The sequence below is a fragment of the Filicampus tigris genome, chromosome 7, assembly GCF_054856515.1.
Source record: "Filicampus tigris isolate MCC_2025a chromosome 7, RoL_Ftig_1.0, whole genome shotgun sequence".
Taxonomy (NCBI): domain Eukaryota; kingdom Metazoa; phylum Chordata; class Actinopteri; order Syngnathiformes; family Syngnathidae; genus Filicampus; species Filicampus tigris.
The window spans coordinates 7,516,463-7,538,785 of record NC_141223.1 but is presented as its reverse complement, the minus strand read 5'-3'; the positions used below and the strand labels follow the sequence as shown (position 1 = coordinate 7,538,785).

The 22,323-nt window shown below is 41.7% G+C and overlaps 3 protein-coding genes across 3 annotated transcripts in view; 2 read left to right on the top strand and 1 right to left on the bottom strand.

Annotated features, from left to right (window-relative positions):
- hip1 (huntingtin interacting protein 1) overlaps positions 1-4,213 on the bottom strand; it is a 43,030-nt gene extending 38,817 nt beyond the window's left edge. The window contains exons 1-2 of the mRNA XM_086035632.1: positions 4,094-4,213; positions 2,787-2,912 (exon numbers count right to left, since the gene is read on the bottom strand). Of these exons, the coding sequence (XP_085891758.1) occupies positions 2,787-2,912; positions 4,094-4,150 (183 nt within the window). The 5' untranslated portion in view covers positions 4,151-4,213. The remainder of the gene's footprint in view (positions 1-2,786; positions 2,913-4,093) is intronic.
- Positions 4,214-4,727: 514 nt separating this feature from the next.
- On the top strand, positions 4,728-8,342 carry bcl7bb (BAF chromatin remodeling complex subunit BCL7B b). The gene is made up of 6 exons (XM_086035634.1): positions 4,728-4,919; positions 5,336-5,411; positions 5,863-5,950; positions 6,072-6,230; positions 6,423-6,526; positions 6,638-8,342. Exons 1-6 carry the CDS (start codon positions 4,807-4,809, stop codon positions 6,707-6,709), a joined length of 612 nt encoding a protein of 203 aa, XP_085891760.1. The 5' UTR covers positions 4,728-4,806; the 3' UTR covers positions 6,710-8,342.
- A 351-nt stretch (positions 8,343-8,693) lies between these two features.
- baz1b (bromodomain adjacent to zinc finger domain, 1B) lies at positions 8,694-21,414 on the top strand. Its single transcript, XM_086036247.1, has 21 exons — positions 8,694-9,442; positions 10,325-10,441; positions 11,291-11,435; positions 11,590-11,782; positions 12,209-12,330; positions 12,516-12,713; positions 12,784-12,972; positions 13,071-14,379; positions 14,509-14,658; positions 14,755-14,893; positions 15,139-15,272; positions 15,413-15,524; positions 15,623-15,721; positions 16,394-16,571; positions 16,777-16,959; positions 17,236-17,383; positions 17,571-17,718; positions 17,848-17,960; positions 18,291-18,421; positions 18,554-18,660; positions 19,213-21,414. The coding sequence occupies exons 1-21, from the start codon at positions 9,324-9,326 to the stop codon at positions 19,877-19,879; spliced, it is 4,701 nt and encodes a 1,566-aa protein (XP_085892373.1). The 5' UTR covers positions 8,694-9,323; the 3' UTR covers positions 19,880-21,414.
- The last annotated feature ends 909 nt before the right edge of the window (positions 21,415-22,323 follow it).

Genomic DNA, 22,323 nt, shown 5'->3' with positions numbered 1-22,323 from the left:
CGTTTTCCACTGTTTTAATGGAAATCATGTCTTCAGCAAGGTAACAAGTCACTGCCTCAGTTACTTCTTTACGCCGCTTGCTTGTTTTTTCATATGGAGTGCCCTTGTTAAATGACTGTGCTACCGTGGGTTGCGTTAGCTTGGAGCTAGCGGCTGCCCCTGGCTACCATGTGTCTGATTTCCGTTTGCTTTGGCTGTCTGCATAGTTTTTTGGGTGCTGTCTTTGTCTCTGCAAATGATTAAACAGGTTTGTCGTGTTGCCACTTGACGTTCGAACTGAGTCTCTGCAAACTTTGCAAATAACTGGTTTGCGCTTTCTCCTTCGAGGAAAAGCCAAACCAAATCGACACTGGATGTGAAGTTTCTTTTCGGGACCAACTCTGCTTCGTGGTGACTTTCCGCTATAGCTTCCCGCTATACAAACAAACAGGGAGGCGGGGAGTGTCACGTACGGTGCACTGTGCGCGCTGTGATTGGTCGATCAGCTACGCGTCAGCGGCTTTGAGCCGCCATAGACCTAAACTAAATAGAATGTGCCCTGTAGACGATCAAACGATCTTTCAGCTTTATCAGATCGTCAACATGTTAAACCCCTTAACGATCTAATATCGTCATATCGCCCACTCCTAATGTTAACCAAGCAAAAAGGAAATACAAATGATTAACAAGGAGCCGGACTGGCAGACAGGCGCCGAGCCATGACAATGCCAATCCCAGTGTGGGCTTGCACACTAGACTAACAATGCTGAACAGTTTTGTATTAAACTGATGGACACAAGCAGCTATTGTTCACCATTTTGTCTCATGTCATGTCAACTACAGTCCAAATGCCTAAGACTCTGTGTGTCAAACAAAAGTGATGCAATATATTTAGACCTATTATATTTTAATTGTTTCTTACATGTGGAGAATGTGTTCCTAGTGAGAAACACCTCATAAAAGTTTCTTATAAACGCAATGCTTCCACCGATTTACTTGAAAGGGAAGTCAACCCAAACTATTTTTTTTCAAGAATATGTTCAGAATGCCTTGTTTCAATTAGTGGGCCTGCATTGAACATATTCTTGAAAAAAAATGTTTGTGTTGACTTCCCCTTTAATAATGGAAGGCAAGACAGAGATTTATTTGGTTAACAACAAAAGAGGTGAAATCGACTACACAAGAGATTTAGGCAGCTTTAGAACAAAACAGATCAGATGGATTATCTCTCGTTGATCCTCTGCCAAGTAAAAAGCGGATCATTGATTTCTGCCATCACTTGCCTCAGTTTACCAGGCAAAAATCAACCAGGAGGCAAAACTGTAAACATGTACAGTTCATAGGGCTGCAAGGTTATGGTGACAATAATCACGATTATTTTGATCAATATTCTTCTAATATCCCATATCCTATAGTTTATCTAGTGGCTGGTTGACTATTGGTTGAGAAAGTGCTGGATTAGATATGCATCTGAGCCCGCATTTGAAATTTGATCAGGTTAAATCGTGGCTGCCAAAATTGTGAGTACGATTGATGGCACATTCCAATCTTAATCTTGAGGAAAAATTGCACGTGAGAAACTGTTAGCATAGTCAAACTAGTCATATAATTGATCAAATAAAAGGAAAGGTTGTACATGCTGAATAATATATTTCTTTGGTTGGCACGGTGGAACACGTGGCTAGCATTAAATCTGTCTCACAGTTACAGGTTGTGGGATCAAGTCAATCCTCTGACATTGTTGCGTGGTTGCATGTTCTCTCCTTGCTTGCACTGGTCTCCTCAGTAGGACAAAACATGCGTGTTAGTTTGATTGAAGACTCAAAATATCCCATACGTAGAATGTTTGTCTATACAGCATGTGCCCTGTGATTGGCTGGTGATGAGTACAGAGTGCATCAGCCTCTCACACAACTTTGCTGGGACAGACTGCACCTCACCAATGATAATAAGTAGTAGAAAATGAATGATGGATGTTCTTCCAGAGAATGTGACGTTGGAGCCCGACAGTGACCTAGTGACCATGCGTGGCTTGGAACACACAATCCTTCTAATCCGTGCTGCTGCTGTCATGCCTGAGAGAAGTGTGTGAGTCCGGCGGGAGGAGGGGTCAACTGCATGACACACACTATAAGCAGGCCTGATAGCTGCTGTTCATTCAAACGTACTGTCTAAATAGTCTCTATGGAACAGCACTATCACAGCAGTTTGGCTGTCTTGATTCATTTGACCTACTTAACCCCTCCTCTCCCTGATCTGTGGAAGACGGTAAGGGTGGTGGTGGTAGCAGGAAACAGCAGGATCCACAACAGAACAGCAGCCTGCACGCTCAATGTGAGAGTGTGTGGTCAAGACAGATCTTTGTTTTTGCTATGCATCATCTGAGCAGCACACGGTCATTCATTGCCTTTATGATAATGCAGGTCTGACTTGGCATGGATCGTAGTGTAGTGAGGGTGGAACACACAAAGCTCCTGTATGGTTTGTATCCAGCTTGTAGGCTAAACAGTACAATTATCTGAATATGAAAGGACACTGACCTACATTTCAACAGCTCTTTTGTTGTGGGTACTCGTTGGTATCTGCTGATCACACAGTGACTGACACTGACACAGCACCGACATGATTAGCACAGAAAGTCTGCCTAGTGCCTAATGTGTCATATATAAAATATGGGGTCATTTTTCATATGGGTTCTCTTTCACTACAGACTTGTTTGTTTAGCCTTCAATACTATCTCCCATCCCCACTTTACAATACAACGCATCGAACTGGCAAAGAAATGTGTTGTCGGTTGTGTTACACACCTGCCCTCTCTCAAAGTTTTCTCTCTCCAGTTCCAGACTGTTGGCGCCTCCGGTGCGTCGAATCACTTTAGGGATGGCGTTGGGTACTTGCTGCATGGAGCTTTTCACTCGATCCATCGTTTCAGGCTGGCAATACACGCCAATGGAAAAAATGATCAGCTAAGAAACTCGAGTGTAAAAACAGGAAAGCTACATTAACTATGGCGGAGAGCGGTCCATGCTGGACTGGACTCGTCGTTCCATTCAGCGGACCATTTGGCCTCTGTAAATAACACCCACAGTCAATGACAGCAGCAGTTTGAGCTCAACTCCACAACAGTGAATACTTCTTCTACCTTATGCTATTTCAATATAAAAGCGTTCACCCATTAGTGCACTTTAGTAAACACCGCTGTTCATTGTTTAAGAGTTGGCACACCAGTAGTAAATACAAGGTGGCACATGATGACAACCAAAGGCAACTAAAATGTGTATTTTAGTTATGGCGGGTCTGTGGTTTGAATTCCGCTAGTTTTAAACGATTTTACTTTGTGAGGCCAAACCGTCAAATCGGAACTACTATGTGCATCCAACTTCTGGTGACTTAACAAATCCCCACATGCTCATTGCTGCCTGCAGCCAGTAAGACGCACGTGTACGACCTCTGACCGCTTCAAGAAAAAACAATGTAGATATACATATTGGAATCCTGTAGGGAAAATGTGATATTTTGTAAATAAGACGGATTGTGGATTTATTGATCGCTTTTAGGGTATTTTTCCTCCAGCGACGGGCAGAAACTCCTCCCAGCACTTCCCGCCCACATAGTATCCTGTGATTGTCGGTATTTTATGGTTTCATACTACCCAAGGCTAAATGCTACCCTCACCAGGGCATACATGGCAACGTCATAGTAGACTAAGTTGTGGATTGAAGCACGCTATCTGACGAGTGACGAACACACGTCAATATTCTAATAATTTGGGATAAATACACATATGTGGCTACGTAAATGAAGAAAAAAACATACATATTTGCATAATAACATACATAAATAATGGCATGCCCCCCATAATCCTGAACTTCCAAGATGACGGTTCTAGCCTATCTCTCTCGCTCTCTTTTTGTTTACAACCCGTTTCCATGATTAATATTTGCTGCATATAATATATAGGAAATAGCCATCAGGGTCCCCCCGACGGGTGACTGCAGTGTTTGTATAAAATACTGCATAACGGTCTTGCTAGCAAGCTAGCTGCAGATATCTATGCTCTAATCATTCTGGTTTTATGCGAATTCTATGTATGTGAGCTGAACAACATACGTACCTTCATTTTCAAGTTGCAACGATGGCACACAACAGAAGCTATAAGATAATGTGGCATGCGGCTTTTAAGTTGAACACTTTCACTATCAAATGTGCTTGATTTTGATCTCTTTCATGTCACATATTTTTGTGGGTTGTCTCTTCCATACATCTTGTTCAACACGATTGTATTTTGTATCAATTATTGTTTTTGGTCACACCGGACAATATGCATTTCAGGCTGTTTTTGGGGCAGTTAAGCAAAGAACGTGATGCATAATTTCTTTTAAGTACCTTAGTAATAACGAATACTGTTGTATGCACAGCTTATATGACAATATGTCTCTGGAACTTATATAGGATACGGGTGTTACTGACAATGCAATACCAACCCAATAAATTGATTTGTAACATTTTACCACATTAAAATGCAATCAATTCCAGTTTACGTTCATAGCAGTCTGTTATTTATGGAGCTACGCAAACTCAAATGTGACGCCATCACCACCGCCGCTATCTGATGAAAATGGAGCGTAGTATGTAAGTACTGTACTACTTTAAATATTGTGTGTTGTGCGTTGCCGTACAACATTGGTAGAAAGTTGCTACAGTACTACTCTAACACGCAAGAAAAAGGTGAGTGACAAGAGAAAGAGTTCATATGAAACTCTCGCGAGACTACCACGGTACAGAAGAAGCAAGGGCTAGGTCTAAGTTTTCCTTATGCATCATTAGATGATTCATATCAGCGTCAAGATGTCGGGACGTTCAGGCCGCGCTGAGACCCGGAGTCGCGCCAAGGATGATATTAAAAAGGTTCTGGCCGCAATCGAGAAAGTGCGCAAATGGTAGGTAGGCTGTCTAGTTTACAATACGGAGGAAATGTTTTAGCGGACCGTCGGTCGTTAGCTGCTACGTCGCTCAACTAACTTCAGTCGGAAAAGTTAGATAATTGACATAGCTTGTAGCCAATCGGTGTCCCTGTTTCTGAAAAAAAGGCGGGGCTATTGGATTTTTTTTCCGCCATGCTCTGTCAATATGGCTGCAGCTCTGCAGAACGACAAGATCCAGTAGACGTTTTACAATGACAATAACAAAACACGATTATTTCCTGATGTCAGCATGACATTCATTCTAGACATAAGTACTTTATCTGGGTACACAGAAAACGTGTCCATCTATTGTATGCGGTGGATCAAATTCAACCGATTATACATCATTGTTAGCTTCTGTCTAAATATAGCCAAACAACTTTAATCCCCAGGGAGAAGAAATGGGTGACGGTTGGAGACACGTCCTTGCGCATATTCAAGTGGGTGCCAGTGACAGAAACAAAGCAGGTTGCGTTTCAAATATATACTTATTGAGAAAACTCCGTTATATATGTGTATATGTATACAGTATATATATATATATACATATATGTATGTATGTATGTATATATATGTTTATATGTATGTATATATGTAAATATACACATATACATACATATATATATATATATATATACATATACACATACATATATGTATACATGTGTATATGTGTATATATATATATATATATATATATATATATATATGTGTATATATATATATATATATATATGTATATATATGTATATATATATATATATATATATATATATATATATATATATATATATGTATGTATGTATGTATGTATGTATGTATGTATGTATGTATGTATGTATGTATGTATGTATGTGTGTGTGTGTGTGCATATATGTGTGTGTGTGTGCCTTACATCAATGTCCACTTCTAATATCAGATCTATCGCACCAAATCTACTGGTGGAGAAGCCAGAGGGCTCAAAGACGTAGTCCTTGAAAACACTAACTCTTTGCCAGATTTGACCGGTGAGTCTCATGGGGGACAGAGTTTGCTGTAAAAATACTGTAAACGCATGATGAGAAGTACAATGACCAAATGCATGAGTTTATTTAATGCACAGTATGAATAATGTGCTCTTTACGTCAGACGAAAACAGCAACCAGAGCTTTCTGTCCGATGTTTACCATCCTAAAATGGATAACAGCAGCAGCAACTCTAGCTCGCAGCAGGTCAGCCCTCCGCATACCTCCAGCCTCCGAACTGAAGACTCACAACCACCAATGCTTGGTCAGGAGAGTGTGGATGGTATGTCGATGACCTTCTAATGGATCAACACAATTGCCCTACATTGAAGTATGCACATTAAATTATGTCTGCCAGGATTGTCCTTGATGTATGTATTAGTGTTTGCTCATCAGAAGTGGAAATACACCTTTTTTTGTCGACTCTCTTCACTAAAAGCACCTTATTTGTGATGTCGTCACCTTATGAATCCAGATCCAGTTCACTCTGGACAGGATGGAGCAGATGAGCCTCCAACTCTGATCAAGGAGGATCTTCTGTCATCCGGAAGTGCCAGACGAAGCGCCATACACACACAGGTTTCATACCACTTTCCTAACTTGGTTTAAATACCCACTGAAACAACATTAGTCTCAGTTACGTTATGTAAAGGTGATGTTCAGTCACCATTTTTGTCTCCCATTCTACAGGGAGAATCTGAGGAATCAGGAGCACCGCCTTTAAAGAAGATTTGCACAGGGGAAAATGCTGTGTTAAGATAGTTTACTTTATTTACTTGTACTTTTACTTAAGTGTTCAACGTTCAGGTTTTTAAGGCTCTGTTGTATGCTTCACATACACTCACCTTGCACTTCATTCGGCACACCTGCACAATCTAACCTGTGCTGTATCAGAATAGAAGATTTAAATTACTTTTATCCTTGAAAAATATTTAAATTTTGACTGGCCAATGTACTTTTATGATTTTTGTGTGCTTTTATATATATATATATATATATATATATATATATACATATACATATAAGCACTCATATCCTGTTGCATGCACACAGAGCCAATCGACACATTATGCAGAAATTGCTTGGACCATACTGCAAGTTTAGGACTAGCTGTCAAGTGGGAACATTTTATGCAACACTGTCCCATCCTCTGGTTTAGTGCCTTGCGTGTGAGTACCTTCTCAATTATCCTGAAGTGGGCAAGCATCTCTCCATCAAATACTCCCAACTTCCACATTTTTGGGCCATAGCAAGATTTTAATCTTTGACTGTCTGGTTGTCACCAAATGAGCTGTGCTCATACATACAGAGATACACTCAAAGATAAAAGTAGTTGGATTAAAAAAGAATCACAAATTATGAGAACCACAAATTATGAGATTTTGTTAGACTACTTTTTTTTTACATTTTTTTAAATGTGTTTGAAAACCAGTGACCACTTGCATTGTTGATGTGAATCAAACATGCCAGAGTTTGGAATATCACTTTGGGAACATAAAATCACTTTCAGAGGAGAGGAGTTTCACAACATCGACATTGTTTTGCTTGTCTGTCCATTTACTTAAACCGATAATGCAGTCTGAGAGGGGGATAATAGCCGGCTATTGCCAAATATGAAAGCATTGCACTCCAGTCAAAGAGCTCAGCTTTTATAGTGAGAGAAGGTGCTAAGATACCCATTGTCAAATGTACAGTATTAATTTAATAGTACAGTACAGTATTATTGTAGTTCACAGCATTGTTGAGCTGAATTACATGGGCAATTGTGATATTTTGGTCATTCTAGCTGCACTACATTAGAATAATAGAGACAACCTCTGAGTGATGTTTGCAGTGTAACTTTGCAAATTACAACCAGTATAATCAGCAAGTGTTAAATATGTATTTGGCACTGTACAAAAACTAGACATTTATTTGCTTTGTGAGGACCGAATTTTTGGTTATCATTAGATTGTGCAACATCTAATATTGTGGTCGGTGAGTGTACATAGCACAACAGTGCTATTCATTGCTATACTGCAAGTGACAACGCAACATTCCCTGCTAAACGTTAAGCTTGTTGACTTATTTTTAAAATGATGAACATGGACAATGTACTGTGCTTGGCATTTACGTATTGTAAAAGGCGTTTTTGGAAACTATACCTGTAAGTGTCTTCATACTGTTGACGTTTGACTGCGCATATTTCCCAATCATTGTGCATTGTTGTTTTTAGTTACAGTACACTTTGAAAATGAGTTAAATGTGTAGCTTATGTTTTAGAATATGGGTGAGCAGATCTTTTTGGCTAAACACACGATCAAAATGCTTTGTTAAAAATATATTTATTACCAAATTTGTGCTTGTTTATAATATATGCTTTGTTAACCATAATAAACATTATGTTAAATTTCAATTTAATTTTAATTTGTTCTTAATCATACGTTGAGACAATCACTTTATCAAATATGGCATTGCTTTGTGAGGCCGTCGTATTTTATGAAACAATTTAATTATTCAGTTCATTTTTTCTCTAACAAACCGAGCTACGGATACATTTAGATTAGTGTTAATGTTGTGTCATGTCTTTTTGTAATAGTGCTCGTAACTTGCAATGTAGGCTTGGTCTAACTGTGTTGGGCTGTCTTTGATAACAATGGACATTCGATGATAACCAATAGGACCTCACTTCCGGCCAGTTTGGCGAGGGCGCCTTGCGAAGAGAGCCAATGGCTGCCAAGAGAGGGCGGGGCCCGGCTGCTACGCCGCTTGCTGCCGGGGAAACCGGAGAGTTGAGGGTGTGCGAAATTGTGCCGGTGTTCGAGAAACTCCCGCCATTTCGACAAGGAATTAACCTCTTCAAGACATTATTTTCAGGAACTACCAACATATATTTTTTTCGTAAAACGAAGAACGATCAGTAGAAAAGCAGAAGAAACTCAAGACCTCGGCTTGCACAGTCAAGTTTCCGAGTGAGGTGTTCTTCGCGCCAGACCTCCTGCTGGACTGTGGGCTCTTGCCGCGAATTTGACTTGGCACTTGGATTCCATCCTGACAGGTCTACCGGGAAGATAAAAGTTGGCAAAATAACCTCGACAGTAGAATAAAAAGAGTCTGTGTATCTGGGAATGTACTTGGAACAGCTATGGCGTCACTGCTAAAGCAGAGCAGAGGAATTCGATGAGGAGGCGAGGACGAAGTGATACTGTTTTGTTTTGCAACGCGATAGCAATCCGGGCTACCAACTAGCCCGCTAGCTGCTACACGTTGAGATCCAGGCCTACCGGTGAAAACGTGATACATGCTACCAGCCGTCTGGATACAAGTTACGATCATATTATTTTTCATCAGAGTGTTCAAGTGATTATTTCATTGCTCAGTCACCACTTGATTTACAATGGCGCCTCTTTTGGGCCGGAAGCCTTACCCATTAGCTAAGCCGTTAGCCGAGCCGCTAGGCCCGGGAGAGGAGGTCTACATCATCGAGCACACCAAGGAGGCCTTCAGGAACAAAGAGTATCCTCTAAACGTGATGCCGGTAATCATGTCGACCTGGCGCCGTACACCAGTAGCTATTTGGTCATCTTGTCCCTTGGTTGTGTATTACACCACACATGCCCGTGTACAAATGTGCGTAGCTGTGTATAACGTTAATTTGTTATGAGCCAATATTTCCATCGTTTTAGCTTTCCCTCGTGCACTGTTACTTCTCGTCGGTAAGCGGGCTAGCCTCTATACACGTGCTAAAACCAACAAATTACCGACCTCGAGAGTCAGCTGAATACTTTGGTTCTATTATGTCGTCATTTTTGGATACATTCCCTTTTACTATTAGCTTATGCGAATCTGCTGTCAACCGTCATCGCGTGCGGATATGGTAGTCCAATGCTAATGTTGGTGTTATGTCACAATAGCCCGTTCACATCTGTTAGCGCCAAGTCTGACGTGTGACTATTATTATTTTTTTTTTAGGCGTGAAAATGACTGAACATACTATATAAAGTACACACGTTGCGCCGTTTCTTTCCCAGTTTACTAGATTTTTGACACCAAGTCTCCAGTGATGGTCAACGCACGCTCGCAGTTGGATAAGCGACAGATGATACTTGAAATGTGACTTTGACTTGTAATATACGCTCTGGAAAACTATTAGATACAGTGCTTAATGACAAATCAATGTCGTACTTTAGTCTGCACTTTTCCTTCTAAGATTATAGACTTATTTGTTCATAAAATGAATCCTACATTATTTGTTCATAAGCTGATTCCTACACCCAAGTGATTATGAAGTTCATTATTTGTTTTCTTGTTTATACTTTGGCTGATATGGTTTGTGACTGCATGAATCCCAAATGGCTTGTATGTATACAAAAGTTGTCCTTGACAAAATGTCAATAGTGAGTATGAGGCCCGCTTGACGAGGTATGAAGAGCGCATCTGGACGTGCAAGAGCACTGGAAGCATTCAGCTGACACACAAAGAAGCATGGGAGGAGGAACAAGAAGTCACAGAATTGTAAGTATTGATTCTTATTTGTTTACAAGTTACTTTTGCAATATTCTGAGTGGTATTGGTATTCCTTTGACCCATGCAGACTGTTGAAGCAGATGTCATGATGAGACTAAACTGTTAATGACTTGGAAGCAGTGTTTCATTTTGTATCCACAATCAACAGTTACCTCTAATTGTAGTTTCAATGTTGTGATAGTATCTCAGAAGTGTGAAGACAAAGCCATACTCACAGACCAGTGAAGGTCATAAGGCTTTCAGCCATGCTGTGGTTGGATAATGCTGGTGCCCCGCCTCTCTTTCTATTTTGGAGGCTGTGCGTGTGATTGAGTCATCCTAACTCAGCTCTCGCCTTAGAAAAGCGCACTTCAAATCAGCAACACGGAAATGTAAAGAAAATTGACACTAACGATTAACAGTATGGAGGTGTCAGAGACAAGAACCCCAGGTGCAGCAAAGATACATCATGACAAAGCACAGAGCTACGCAGTGATACAGTTGCTCCAACTCAGGAGCCATATTTAAAGTAACACTAAGTAATACTCTCTTTCTGATGTCAATATTGCACACTGATAAAAGTTGGTGGTCTAGGGTCACAGTGGAAATGACTTTTCCCTTACGGTATTCCAAGCCAAATTGGCATCAAAATTATTTGTAAGCTGTTATTGAAGATACATTTATTTCACACGCTTACATTGAACATAGTTTGGGAAAACTCCTTGTTATCAAATACAATGTGATAGAAACTACACATATTAATCAAAGGTGTTTATGAAAATATTTCACTCCATGGTACTTTTTCAGGAGACCAATTTCTAAACTTTTATCTAATTTGACACAATTGTATCCGTGCAGGCTTCAGGAGGAATATCCTCACTGGTTTGAGAAGCCCATCCTGGAGATGGTACACCACAACACAGTGTCTTTAGACAAACTGGTTGAAATGGCCTGGGTAGAAATCCTCACAAAGTATGCAGTTGGGGAAGAGTGTGACTTCACGGTGAGTTTAATCTGCAGTTAGTTCTTGTCTGTTTTGCAAAATGGTTCCTCTTAAGATTCGATTTTTTTGCTTTTAACTTGCATAATTCATAAAACAGAAACGTGGTTAACATGTTGATGCTTGTTAAAATACTCTCAAACATATTTCAACTCAGGTGAGCCAAGACAAAAGTTTACGAGCAAAGGTGGCAAAGATTCATCCCCTTGAGCACCCTGAGGGTGAAGCGGGAGAGAAGAAGCTTGAAGGCGCCTGTGATTCTCCATCCAGTGACAAAGAGAATGCCAGTCAAGAGAACCAGAGGAAGGAACCTGCCCATAGAGAGGAGGAGAGTAGGAGAGAGAGTCTCAGTAAGTTTCAGCAATAACCGTTGAACACATTGATAATGCTGTTGTTGCATGGGGACACTGATGATGCAATGTTAATGGCTCAACAAACATGCTATTTTTTGGTTGCATTCATCTTGTCTGCTTTTTAAAAAATTTGGATGTCACTTTAGTCTTTGTCAGAGCTGTGCAACTCCGACGAAGGCTGAAGTGACAACTGAAACTGTCAGGGTAAATGTTTGAGCCCCTTTACCCTGACTCTCCTTGCATGCCTACATGTGTGCAGTGTGTTTTTAAAAAATAAAATAAATAAAAGCAAACCTAATCCCTATAGTAAATAAATGTGTCGTATGACGTGCACACCCAAACATTGCGGTGCATGTTTTGCAGGTAGTTTTACTTCATTACTTGATGTTTTAGTGTTAGTGACATTGTATTCTTCATTTTCAGGTGATAGAGCGCGGCGCTCTCCAAGAAAACTTCCCACTGCTATGAAGGAAGAAAAGAAGAGGTGGGTAATTCCCAAGTTCCTTCCTCATAAGTACGACGTCAAGCTCGTCAGTGAGGACAAGGTTTGTATGTTTTTGTTTTCTTGTCAACAAAGACGATGATGTACACTTTTTTTCTCTGGGTGACGGGGCGGAAGCCATGCATTGTTTATTAACATGATATATTTATCAACATTATTTGGTCTTTGAAATGTTTTGTTTCATACTTAAACACTAAAAGAAGAATTTTTTTCTGACCGGCGCCACAGGTAATCAGTGATGTACCAGCAGACAGTTTGTTCAGAACAGAGCGCCCGCCAACCAAAGAGATCATTCGTTACTTCATCAGGCACTATGCACAGAGACTGGGCATGGGGGAGAGTGCACCCTGGGTGGTTGAAGATGAATTAGTGAAAAAGTTTAACCTGCCCAGTAAATTCAGTGACTTTCTTCTCGACCCACACAAGGTACGGCACTGGTCATTTCTTCCTTATATGGTTGCGAATGATATCAACTCATGCTTTTGTTTGCCTAAAGTTTTTAGCTGAGAATCCTTCTGCCAAGCGCAAGAGCTTGACTTCTCCCGAAGGTAAACCGAGAAAGAGGCCAAAGACACCTGGCGCACCAGGAGAACACGTGGGAAATGAAAAAGGGGAGAAGAAAAGAAAAGGCAAGAAAGACGCTCTCGGGAAACCCCTTAGTCCCACCATCTGGGGTCACGTGCAGGTAAGATCAATTGAGCGCAAACGATGACACGTGTGAGCAGATAGTTCCTCTTTAAAGCTTTAATGGCGTTGTGTCTTCTCTGCTTTTTCCTTGCGTAGAAAATAAAAATGAATGGTTCACCATTAGATGTAAAGAACTCTGGAACGCCCAAAAAAGGCGAAGGTAAAAGCTCGGGTCTCTCCAGTCCAAAATCTGTTAAAAAATCCGGAGACAAGAAGGACGGAAAGAAACCTGGAAAGAGTGGTGATAAGAATATTCTTAAAGCTTCTCGAAAAGATGCAAAAGCAAGTGCCAAGACGCCAAAGATGAAGCAGATGACCCTGCTGCATCTAGCGAAGAGCCCTGCTGCAGGCAGCCCCAAAAAACGAGCCCGCAGTAGTAGCACAGGCACTCCCAAACTAGGGAAGCCATTACATCCAATGGCTCTCCACCTCCTTCGTTACTATAAGGAGAACAAGGGCAAAGAGGACAAAAAGAATGTTCTGTCTGCCCTCATCTCAAAGGCCGCAAAGGCCTTGTCACCAGACGACCGTGACAGACTACCCGATGAGCTGAAAGAGCTGGTTGAGAAACGCTGGGAGAGATTGGAGCAAAAAAAACGCTGGGCAGCCATGAGTGAAGAGGAAAAGCAAGAAGAACTGAAGAAGAGGCGGAATGATCTCAAAGAGAAACTTCGGGAAAAAGCCAAGGAACGTCGGGAGAAGGAGATGCTACTCCGCCTTGAACAGTCGCGCCGATACGAGGACCAGGATATCAAAGGCGGCAAGGCGCTACCGACCTTTAAGCTCGTTGACATGCCCGAGGGGCTGCCCAACACCCTGTTTGGTGACGTCGCCATGGTTGTGGAGTTCCTTCGCTGCTATGCTGGACTGCTTATGCCAGATGATAAGTATCCCATCACATCTACGGCTCTGATGGAATCGGTGGCCGGAGTACGCTCCGGGTTCCACTACCTGAACCGTGTGCTGGTGGTGCTGCTTCAGACGCTGCTGCAAGACGAGCTGGCAGAGGGCTACAGTGAGCTTGATATCCCCTTATCTGAGATCCCCCTTACCCTGCACTCTGTATCAGAGCTGGCGAGGCTGTGTTTGCGTCCTTTCGATGCTCAAGGTGAGGAGAGTGGTCAGGGCTCTGTGGACCTGGCCATGAGCGGCTTCGATGATGTGGTGACCAGCGAGTTTCTGGAGAAGCTTGAAACTGTCGAGGTGTTTGAGCTCGACCCAGAAGAAAAAGTCAGCCTGCTGGTGGCACTTTGCCACCGCATTCTCATGACATACTCAGTGGAAGACCACGTTGATGGCATGCAGCAACGGACAGCCGAACTGTGGAAGGAGCGCGTGGCCATGCTGAAAGAGGTCAACCGCAAGAAGGCTGAGAAGAAGAAGCAAAAAGAGGTCGAGGGCAAAGGTAAATGTGGAATTATCAAAGAAGTGAAATGGGAACTGAAAAACAATACATTTTCGTATGTTCATTCTGCATTCAGTGAAACATTGGTAGCGCTTATGAAACATGATATATCTTTTTTCGTGGCCCTAGATGAGAAGAAAAAAAAGGATGATCCAAGGAAGGAAATCAAGAAAGAAGTAAAAGTTGAGCTGGTGGACTTGATCAGCTCAGTCAAGAGCAGGCAGCTGATGAGCATGCAGGCCAAGAGAGAAAGAGAGGAGATGGACAAACAGAACAAAGGTGATCCTTGCTTCCCTTCACACTCTTCAAATCAGTCATATAGGCAATTGTGGTTGCATTTGGGGACTTAATTGTTTCTAAATGATCATCTCCAAGAACGCATGGAAGAGGCGGCCGAAGAAGAGCGACTGCGCAGACAAAGAGCGACCGCGGAAAAGAATTTTCAGGAGGGTATAACAAAGGCCAAACAGGTCCTGCGTAGAACGCCACTGGGTACAGACAGAAATCATAACAGGTCAGTGAAATTATGTAACTTTGAAATTATTTAAATTATGAACTCATTCACTGCCATTGACGAATTTACTTGTCTTTTCTCACAGTCCAGCCATTCAATCCTAGGCACTTGTTTATATATTTTTTCAAAGGTTAGGATAAAAGAGGGTCTGAAAATATCTGGCAGTGAATGAGTTGAATAATGGTGTGTCAATTAACTTAAAAAAATAACGAGGCAAAAGTATTAATACATGGCCATTTGTCCAGATATTGGTTTTTCTCTGATGTTGTTCCTGGACTGTACATTGAGAAAGGCTGGGTGCATGACAGCATCGACTACAGCTTCACGCCTCCTCCTGAGGAAAAAACAACTGAGCCTGATGTGGACGACGAAGACGACGGTGAGGCTGCTGTGACACGAGCAAGAAAATACTTTTTATAGCCATAAGCATGTGCAAGTAATGTAAAAGAGTCTATTCGTGTTATTTTCCCACTGAAAATAAGCACAATTTATATTGATTTGATCAAAATGCTTTTGTAGAGGCTGATGATGACGGAAGTATCGATGGTACTAATAACGACGGGGCCCAGCTGGGAGCAGCAACAGACGTCTGTGTCGAAACTACAAGTCCTAAGCAGGGACAGAATCTCTGGTGAGTGTTTTACATTCATCTTTCTCTTTGCCTTTTGGTTTGAGAATTTGTGCACTGTTCAGAGTCATATCTGCTTTGTAATCACCCGATACCGCCAGGTTCATATGCGACAGTCCTGCTGAACTGGAGGAATTGGTGGACAGTCTTCATCCTCATGGAGTTAGAGAGAGTGAACTGAAAGCAAAGATAGAAAGCAGGTGAATGGATGAATTCATGCTCAAGACTTGAATAGTTATATATATCTTTTTTATTTCTATTAGGGCTGAAACAAGTGCGAGTAATTCGAGTACCTCTGTTAAAAAAATACATGAGGCATTTTTTCTGTCTCGGGTACTGGCTTATTTTCGCATCCCGCTGTCAGGAAGAAAAAGTCAAGCTAAGCGCCGCAACAATAGTTTATGCTATGCCATCATGGTAAGAAGGCCAACTTCAAAATAAGACTTTGTTTACCAAATAGTATGCTTTTATTTTGAAGTTGTTCCCAGCAACGTGTCGCTGCGTAACCGCTGACTTGACTTGTCATCACTGTTTCTAGAGAGGAAAATTGTGTGCTGCTCTGCAGTTTAAATTCGAAATGCTGATTATCTGAAAATGAAAACCAAGTGGCCCTTCATTATTAAGTTTAAATGTTTTTTTTGTATTCTGCATTTATAACCAACCATTTTTTATTTTTATCCGAATACCCGATTATTCAATAGTATTTTCAGTAGGACATCCGAATACCCAAATATTCGATAGCGTCAGCCCTAATTTCTATTCTAATCCTATTTGTACGTAACGACCTTGTCCCATTAGTTTCCCGTACTTTTAGATCGTAACTCACAAGCAACAGTAATGGAAGTAACTATGGTCCTGATGTCCTTGCACAGTTACCAGGACATCATACACTCCATCAATTTGACCCGAAAGGACAAAGTGGGCCTTGAGGTCCCTGATGAGGACACAGAGCTGCTGAATTTTTTACGCAGTGATATTCAGGAGATAGCCTCACGCCTTCTGAAAGGTGGCTTGGGATACTTTGATGATGACAAGGACATAGAAGATGAGGTGAGCAGGCGATCTGTGTATGGTAACCTACAGCTGTTTTTATGTATTGGCTGTTACTGAAGACTGGCATAACTGCGTGCTGCCGTTTTCCAACACTGTATTCAACCTGTAATGGAAATTGAGGTCCCCCCCAATCCCCCCACCCCCATATGTGATTGTCAAATTTTGCCCAAATTTCTATTTCTATTGCATCATCTGTACACAGCTGGAAAAAATGGACAACTTGAAAGAATTAGGAGAGTCCATCATCACCATTCAGGCATGTGTGATCAAGAAGTTCTTGCAAGGTTTCATGGCACCCAAGCAGAAACTGAAGAAAAAGCAAGGCGGCGAAGAAAACAAAGCTGAAGAGGTGGATGAGGAAAAGAAATTGGCAGAAGAGGCCAAGGTAAGAGAATGGCTCAAAAAAAAGGAAGAAACATGCTGAGTACTGATCAGAACACCCTCCCAAGCCAATTTTCATAAGTTGCTACTGGTATAGTATGTATAGTGTTACATTTAAAATTTATATTAACATTGCATGTATACACACAAGATTGTATCACAAAGTTATTCATTTTATACGTTCACAAAAACAGACACTGACTGGGCCTGCTGTTGCATGCGTCCTTTACAATACCCAGATTTGGTCCAACCATGATTTAATTCCAATACATCCCCTCAGGTGGCAACTGCACTAGAGAAGTGGAGGACAGCTATCCGTGAGGCCCAAACCTTCTCCCGCATGCATGTGCTGCTGGGAATGTTGGATGCCTGCATTAAGTGGGACATGTCTGCCGAGAACGCCCGTTGCAAAGTTTGTCGGAAAAAAGGTAAAAACAACAGTCTTTAAAAATTGTTGCTTGGAAATGAGCAAATCTTAGTAGAAGCTATAACATGATTTAAAAACAACAACAACAACATGGCCGTCAGCAGTGGAGCAAATACCATGACAAAACTGTGAGAGAATGATTCAAGCGGTCTAAATTCAAAGAAAAAAAATCGTTCAATCCTCCTCAGGTGATGACGAGAAACTTATCCTCTGTGACGAATGCAACAAGGCCTTCCATCTTTTCTGCCTGAGACCAGTGCTGCACCGCATTCCCGAAGGCGAGTGGTTGTGCACGGCCTGTCAGCCCGCAGTGGCCAGACGGGGCACGCGCTCAAGGTAAGCGTTCATATCAGTGAGCGGTGGCTCTGTATTTCGCACTTCACTCTGCTTAGAAAAAAATTCAAACCAGTGCCACTTTTTTGAATGCTACAATGAAATTTTCAGCAATAAACTTGTCTTCTATAGGAACTACAAGCAAGACAGCGATGAAGAAGATGAAGAGGAGTCTGAAGAGGAAGACTCTGACGAGGAGGAAGATGATGAGGAAGAGTCTGAATACAAGGCCATGGGCCACAGCTGTGAGTTTTGCAGACAGGAACACTTAATCTTGGCGTTGTTGCAAACTGGGCGTGGAGTAAAACTCCTTTTGGATTGAGATTGAACTGAAACTGCACTTCATCCTTGAAAAAAAAAAATTGAATTCAAACAGCAACAAGCACCCAAACTTAAGTTTGTGCGTGATTTAGTCTTTTTTTTTTTTCCATGGGGGGTAAATTTTTCGTCAAAATTCTCAGGAGCCAATCAGTCAAAAAGATTACAGGATACACCTTTGGTGATTATCTGCATCATTTTCTCATTAGTGTTTCTTAATTTAGCGTGTCTTAATTGCCTTTTGTTTTGCTTGACAGTGAGGCCAAGAAAGAAGAGTAAGCAGTCTTCAGCCGTGCAGAAAAGTAAACCCAAAAAGAAGTCGTCCTCCACTAGTCAGAGCGGCAAGCAGAGGACGGGCCCCAGCAGCCCCGCGGACATCGATGAACTGGTGAGAAAGCAGATCAGTCCGAATACTCACTGTCAAATGTTGTGTTTTTTTTCCCCACAGTTCTTAACAGTCAAAATATTCTTTTGGTATTTGTGTGCCGTTCTAAATGTTACTTATGCGTCGTTTCTGAAGGTGCGTCAGAGCTCCCAGTCAGGAGTTCGCAGACAAGCACTGGAGTTGGAGAAGTGTGAGGAAATCCTTAAAAAACTGACCAAGTTCCGATACAGCTGGCCCTTTAGGTGAGTGGACATTGTTACCGATGTGAATAATACTTCAGACACTTGATTGCAATGTAAATCAAGTCTCATTAACATCAATTTGTCTTGTCCGTTCCTAGGCTTATGTCTTTCCAATCGATCCTTTAAATCTCTAAAAAATAGTTTCGGGTAGTGATGGACAAATGCAGCTTTGGTTGATACTTTTTTACTCCTCTAGATGGCACTGTTGGTTTAAAATTTTCCAAGCGATCCTTTAAATCTCTAAAAAATAGTTTCGGGTAGTGATGGGCAAATGCAGCTTTGGTTGATACTTTTTTACTCCTCTAGATGGCACTGTTGGTTTAAAATTTTCCAAGCGATCCTTTAAATCTCTAAAAAATTGTTTCGGGTAGTGATGGACAAATGCAGCTTTGGTTGATACTTTTTTACTCCTCTAGATGGCACTGTTGGTTTAAAATACAGTGGAAATTTAATACAGTTCAATTGCAGTAGCCTTTATCTTTAAACCAAGAGCACCATCTAAAGGAGTAAAAAAATATCAATCTGATCTTGAATGCTCTTCTTCCCCCTCAGGGAACCCGTGTCGACAAAGGAGGCGGAGGACTATCTGGACATCATTTCGCAGCCCATGGATTTCCAGACCATGCAGAGCAAGTTCAGCCAAGGCTCATATCGCCACGGTCACGACTTCATGGAGGACATGAAGCTGGTCTTCGCCAATGCGGAAGAGTACAATGAGCAGGGCAGCACCGTGCTCTCCTGCATGACCAAGACGGAGACAGCCTTCACGGAGCTGCTCCAGAAGCTGCTACCAAGCCTCAGCTACCTCCGACGACGCTCGCGCAAGCGTGCCAGTCGCGCTCCCGCATCGTCAGAGGAGGAAGATGAAGGGGAGGAGGAGGGAGAAGAAGAAGAGGAGGAGGAGGAGGAGGAGGAGAAGGATCGGGCACCGCCGCAAAAAAGAATTCAGAATGGCAAGTCAAATGCCAAGAAAAGCAGCAACAGACGGGGAGCACAAGACGAGGAGAGTGAGGAGGAAGAGGAGGACAGCGGCAAGAGGAGAAGTAAGAGGACGGCTTCCAAAGCAGCCAGGAAGGATTACAGGGAGGAGGATTGCGACGGTGAGCGAGACACTCGTAGAACTCGGCAGCGGCGGGGCCGCTCGGAGGCCGACAGGGAGAGCAGCGATGACGAGGGGCCAGGCCGGCAGCGACATTCCAAGAGACAGAAACGCTCATGAAGCCCCAGGGAGTTTTGGGGTTTGTCATCCATCTTCTTTTTGACTTCGTATTTCTTGTCCAAGTGATCAGAGACTCCTTTCCATCAGCCAGCAGGGAATTAAACCTCACAATGACTCTTTGTCTTACTGAATTTCTGTTCATATTTTTCAAAAAGGATTTATATTTGTAACGTGCTATTGGTGCATTTTATTTTTGTTTTATTTGTTTTTCCAGAGAAAAATTAGATATTTTAGAGAGGTCCTCACAGCTCTTCAACAGAATTTTTTTTTTTTTCTTTCTTTTTCCTTTCACGTTCCTCTCAAATACTGCTGGGATGGAATCAGCCTGACTCGATGTGCATAGAAGAGAAGCACATAAGGCCTTGTCCACTTTTTGGGGGCTTTTTTAAAAATGATCCCATGTCACAGCAGTGCACCAATTGTTTTCTTTGCTTTGGGTGACGGGGGGTGGGACTGAAAGTACCAAGTCGATGTTCATGTAGCTAAGACCCCCCCATGCACACCATGGACACTTTAAATAATGTACAATGACAAAATTTTAAGTATCTTTGCCGGAGGCCTCAGTTAAATGCAAGTTTTGTACATTAAACTTGTTTTCTTCAATTCTCAAACACTTTGATCACATGCTGTGTTGTACTGTACTGCCCTAATGTGAGTTTGGAACCAGCAAGCTGACCCAGCAAGTGTCATCATTTTCAGCTTCTGTTCTATAGTGGCCTGCCACTTTAAACAAAGCGGTACCTCAAGGTTCTGCCAAGTGCACTACTTTGTGGAAAATGTACCAAACAAGCCAGCAGCTGCAGGACCACTTTGATAAAGTAATGTGCATAAACATTTGTAAAACAACAAATATGTTTTATCAATATGGGTATTTTTGAAGAGTTCATATTTTTTGCACATTTCATTTGGGTTTTGTAAGAAGTCACATCGGCATAAATGTTTAATCAGGACTCTTGTATTTGTGCAGAGAACGTGTTTCATATATTCTTTTTTAAAACTCATCTTTCCTGGCAGAAATGGCGGGTTTAGTCGTGCGTTTTTAGTCAAGAACACTTCAGCAATGATTCACAATCAAAAAGCAGCTCCTCGGTGGATGACTTCACTGAGTCACCAGGTGGCGCTCCTCTCCTGTCTTCTATCAGGTTCAGTGACAGATCTGCTCAGACCTACTGTATGTAGCTACTCTTTATTCTTAACGTCATACAGGGAAGGAAATATGTCTTTATCCCATCAGTTGAATATTTTCCTGCGTAGGTTTTACACGACCAGCCTAGACGCTGGCCTATAGCCCCCCCTGTGTCCATCCTGTGATTGTATTTTCTTCGTAGTGTTCTTTTCTCAAGCCTTAATGTTTGGGTGTTAGTTTCTGCATTACTCCACTTTTACAACCAATGAGTGAAATTTGACTGCCCTTCTCAAGATGAGACCTGACTGTCTTTTACACACCCCTTTTATATGTATATTTATAGTCTAGGCAGGTTTCAGGAGTAATTACGTGTAAAGGTTTTCCAATAAAGGCTATGAGCAAGACTTGATTTCACCTTGTTTTGTGTTTGTTGCATTCTGGTATTACTTTTTGACAAATCGTTTGTCACTTACTGCTTATTGTGGTTAGCATATTAATGACTCTCAGTAAGATGAAATAAGTTAGTACATAGCTGAGTATGAGTTTGTGCAAGTCAGCATTCTCAGGAGATGACACATCTGACGTGTGTCCAGACATAAATGAAAAGTTGAGTCAGCAAGCCTTCTGTAAATGTTAACTTGAAGAATGGAGCAAAGGTGTGGAGTGGGTGAGTGAAAAATGTGCCAGTAATGTAACTGATGGATGAGAGGATTGATTTTTAGCCTTCTAAAAATGCATTTCAAACAACTTCCGGCTGATGATGATGCAAAAAAAAGAAAACAAAAGCCTCCACAGAAATGCTGTGCACTTAACTAAACTTAATTTTGGTTTGTAATTGTGGTTCATTTTGAATAGTAATTCATATACAGTAGACAACACAGCTGTTTAAATGTGATTAGCATTTAGTGAGGTGTAAAAACAGTGTGTGGAATTTGTTAGATTCAAACAAAGATTGACATTTTCCAATGTATTTGAAGGCATGAACAACAGCAATGAGTGCACTTTTCAGGTTTCAAGTAGGCTCTGCTTCCAAAACAGGTCAAAATCAGCAGCAGGTGCATTCGCACACACACACACACTGGCCGTGCTCAGATTGACCTTTGAACTCTCCGCAAACTGACAACTGGGGCGTGTGGTTGTGGATGTGGAGGAGAAAGTTGCCCAGCAAATATTTACCTGAGGTCAAAGTCAGTCGCGAGGGTGCTTATGGCGAGGAGGGAACAAGTGTGTGTTGACTTGCCAGACGTGATGCCAAATGCATTGCAGTCCGGTGTAGTTTCTTATATTGTGTAATTGTAATTGTAATTATATTGTGTAA

Excerpts from the sequence above, each read along its gene's own strand:
- bcl7bb (XM_086035634.1), top strand. The coding sequence starts at position 4,807 with ATGATTCATATCAGCGTCAAGATGTCGGGACGTTCAGGCCGCGCTGAG. Across the intron at positions 5,412-5,862 it reads CAGTGACAGAAACAAAGCAG|ATCTATCGCACCAAATCTAC; the intron begins GTTGCGTTTCAA and ends TTCTAATATCAG. Across the intron at positions 5,951-6,071 it reads CTCTTTGCCAGATTTGACCG|ACGAAAACAGCAACCAGAGC; the intron begins GTGAGTCTCATG and ends TCTTTACGTCAG.
- baz1b (XM_086036247.1), top strand. The coding sequence starts at position 9,324 with ATGGCGCCTCTTTTGGGCCGGAAGCCTTACCCATTAGCTAAGCCGTTA. Across the intron at positions 14,894-15,138 it reads ACAGACAGAAATCATAACAG|ATATTGGTTTTTCTCTGATG; the intron begins GTCAGTGAAATT and ends CCATTTGTCCAG. Across the intron at positions 18,422-18,553 it reads CCGCGGACATCGATGAACTG|GTGCGTCAGAGCTCCCAGTC; the intron begins GTGAGAAAGCAG and ends TCGTTTCTGAAG.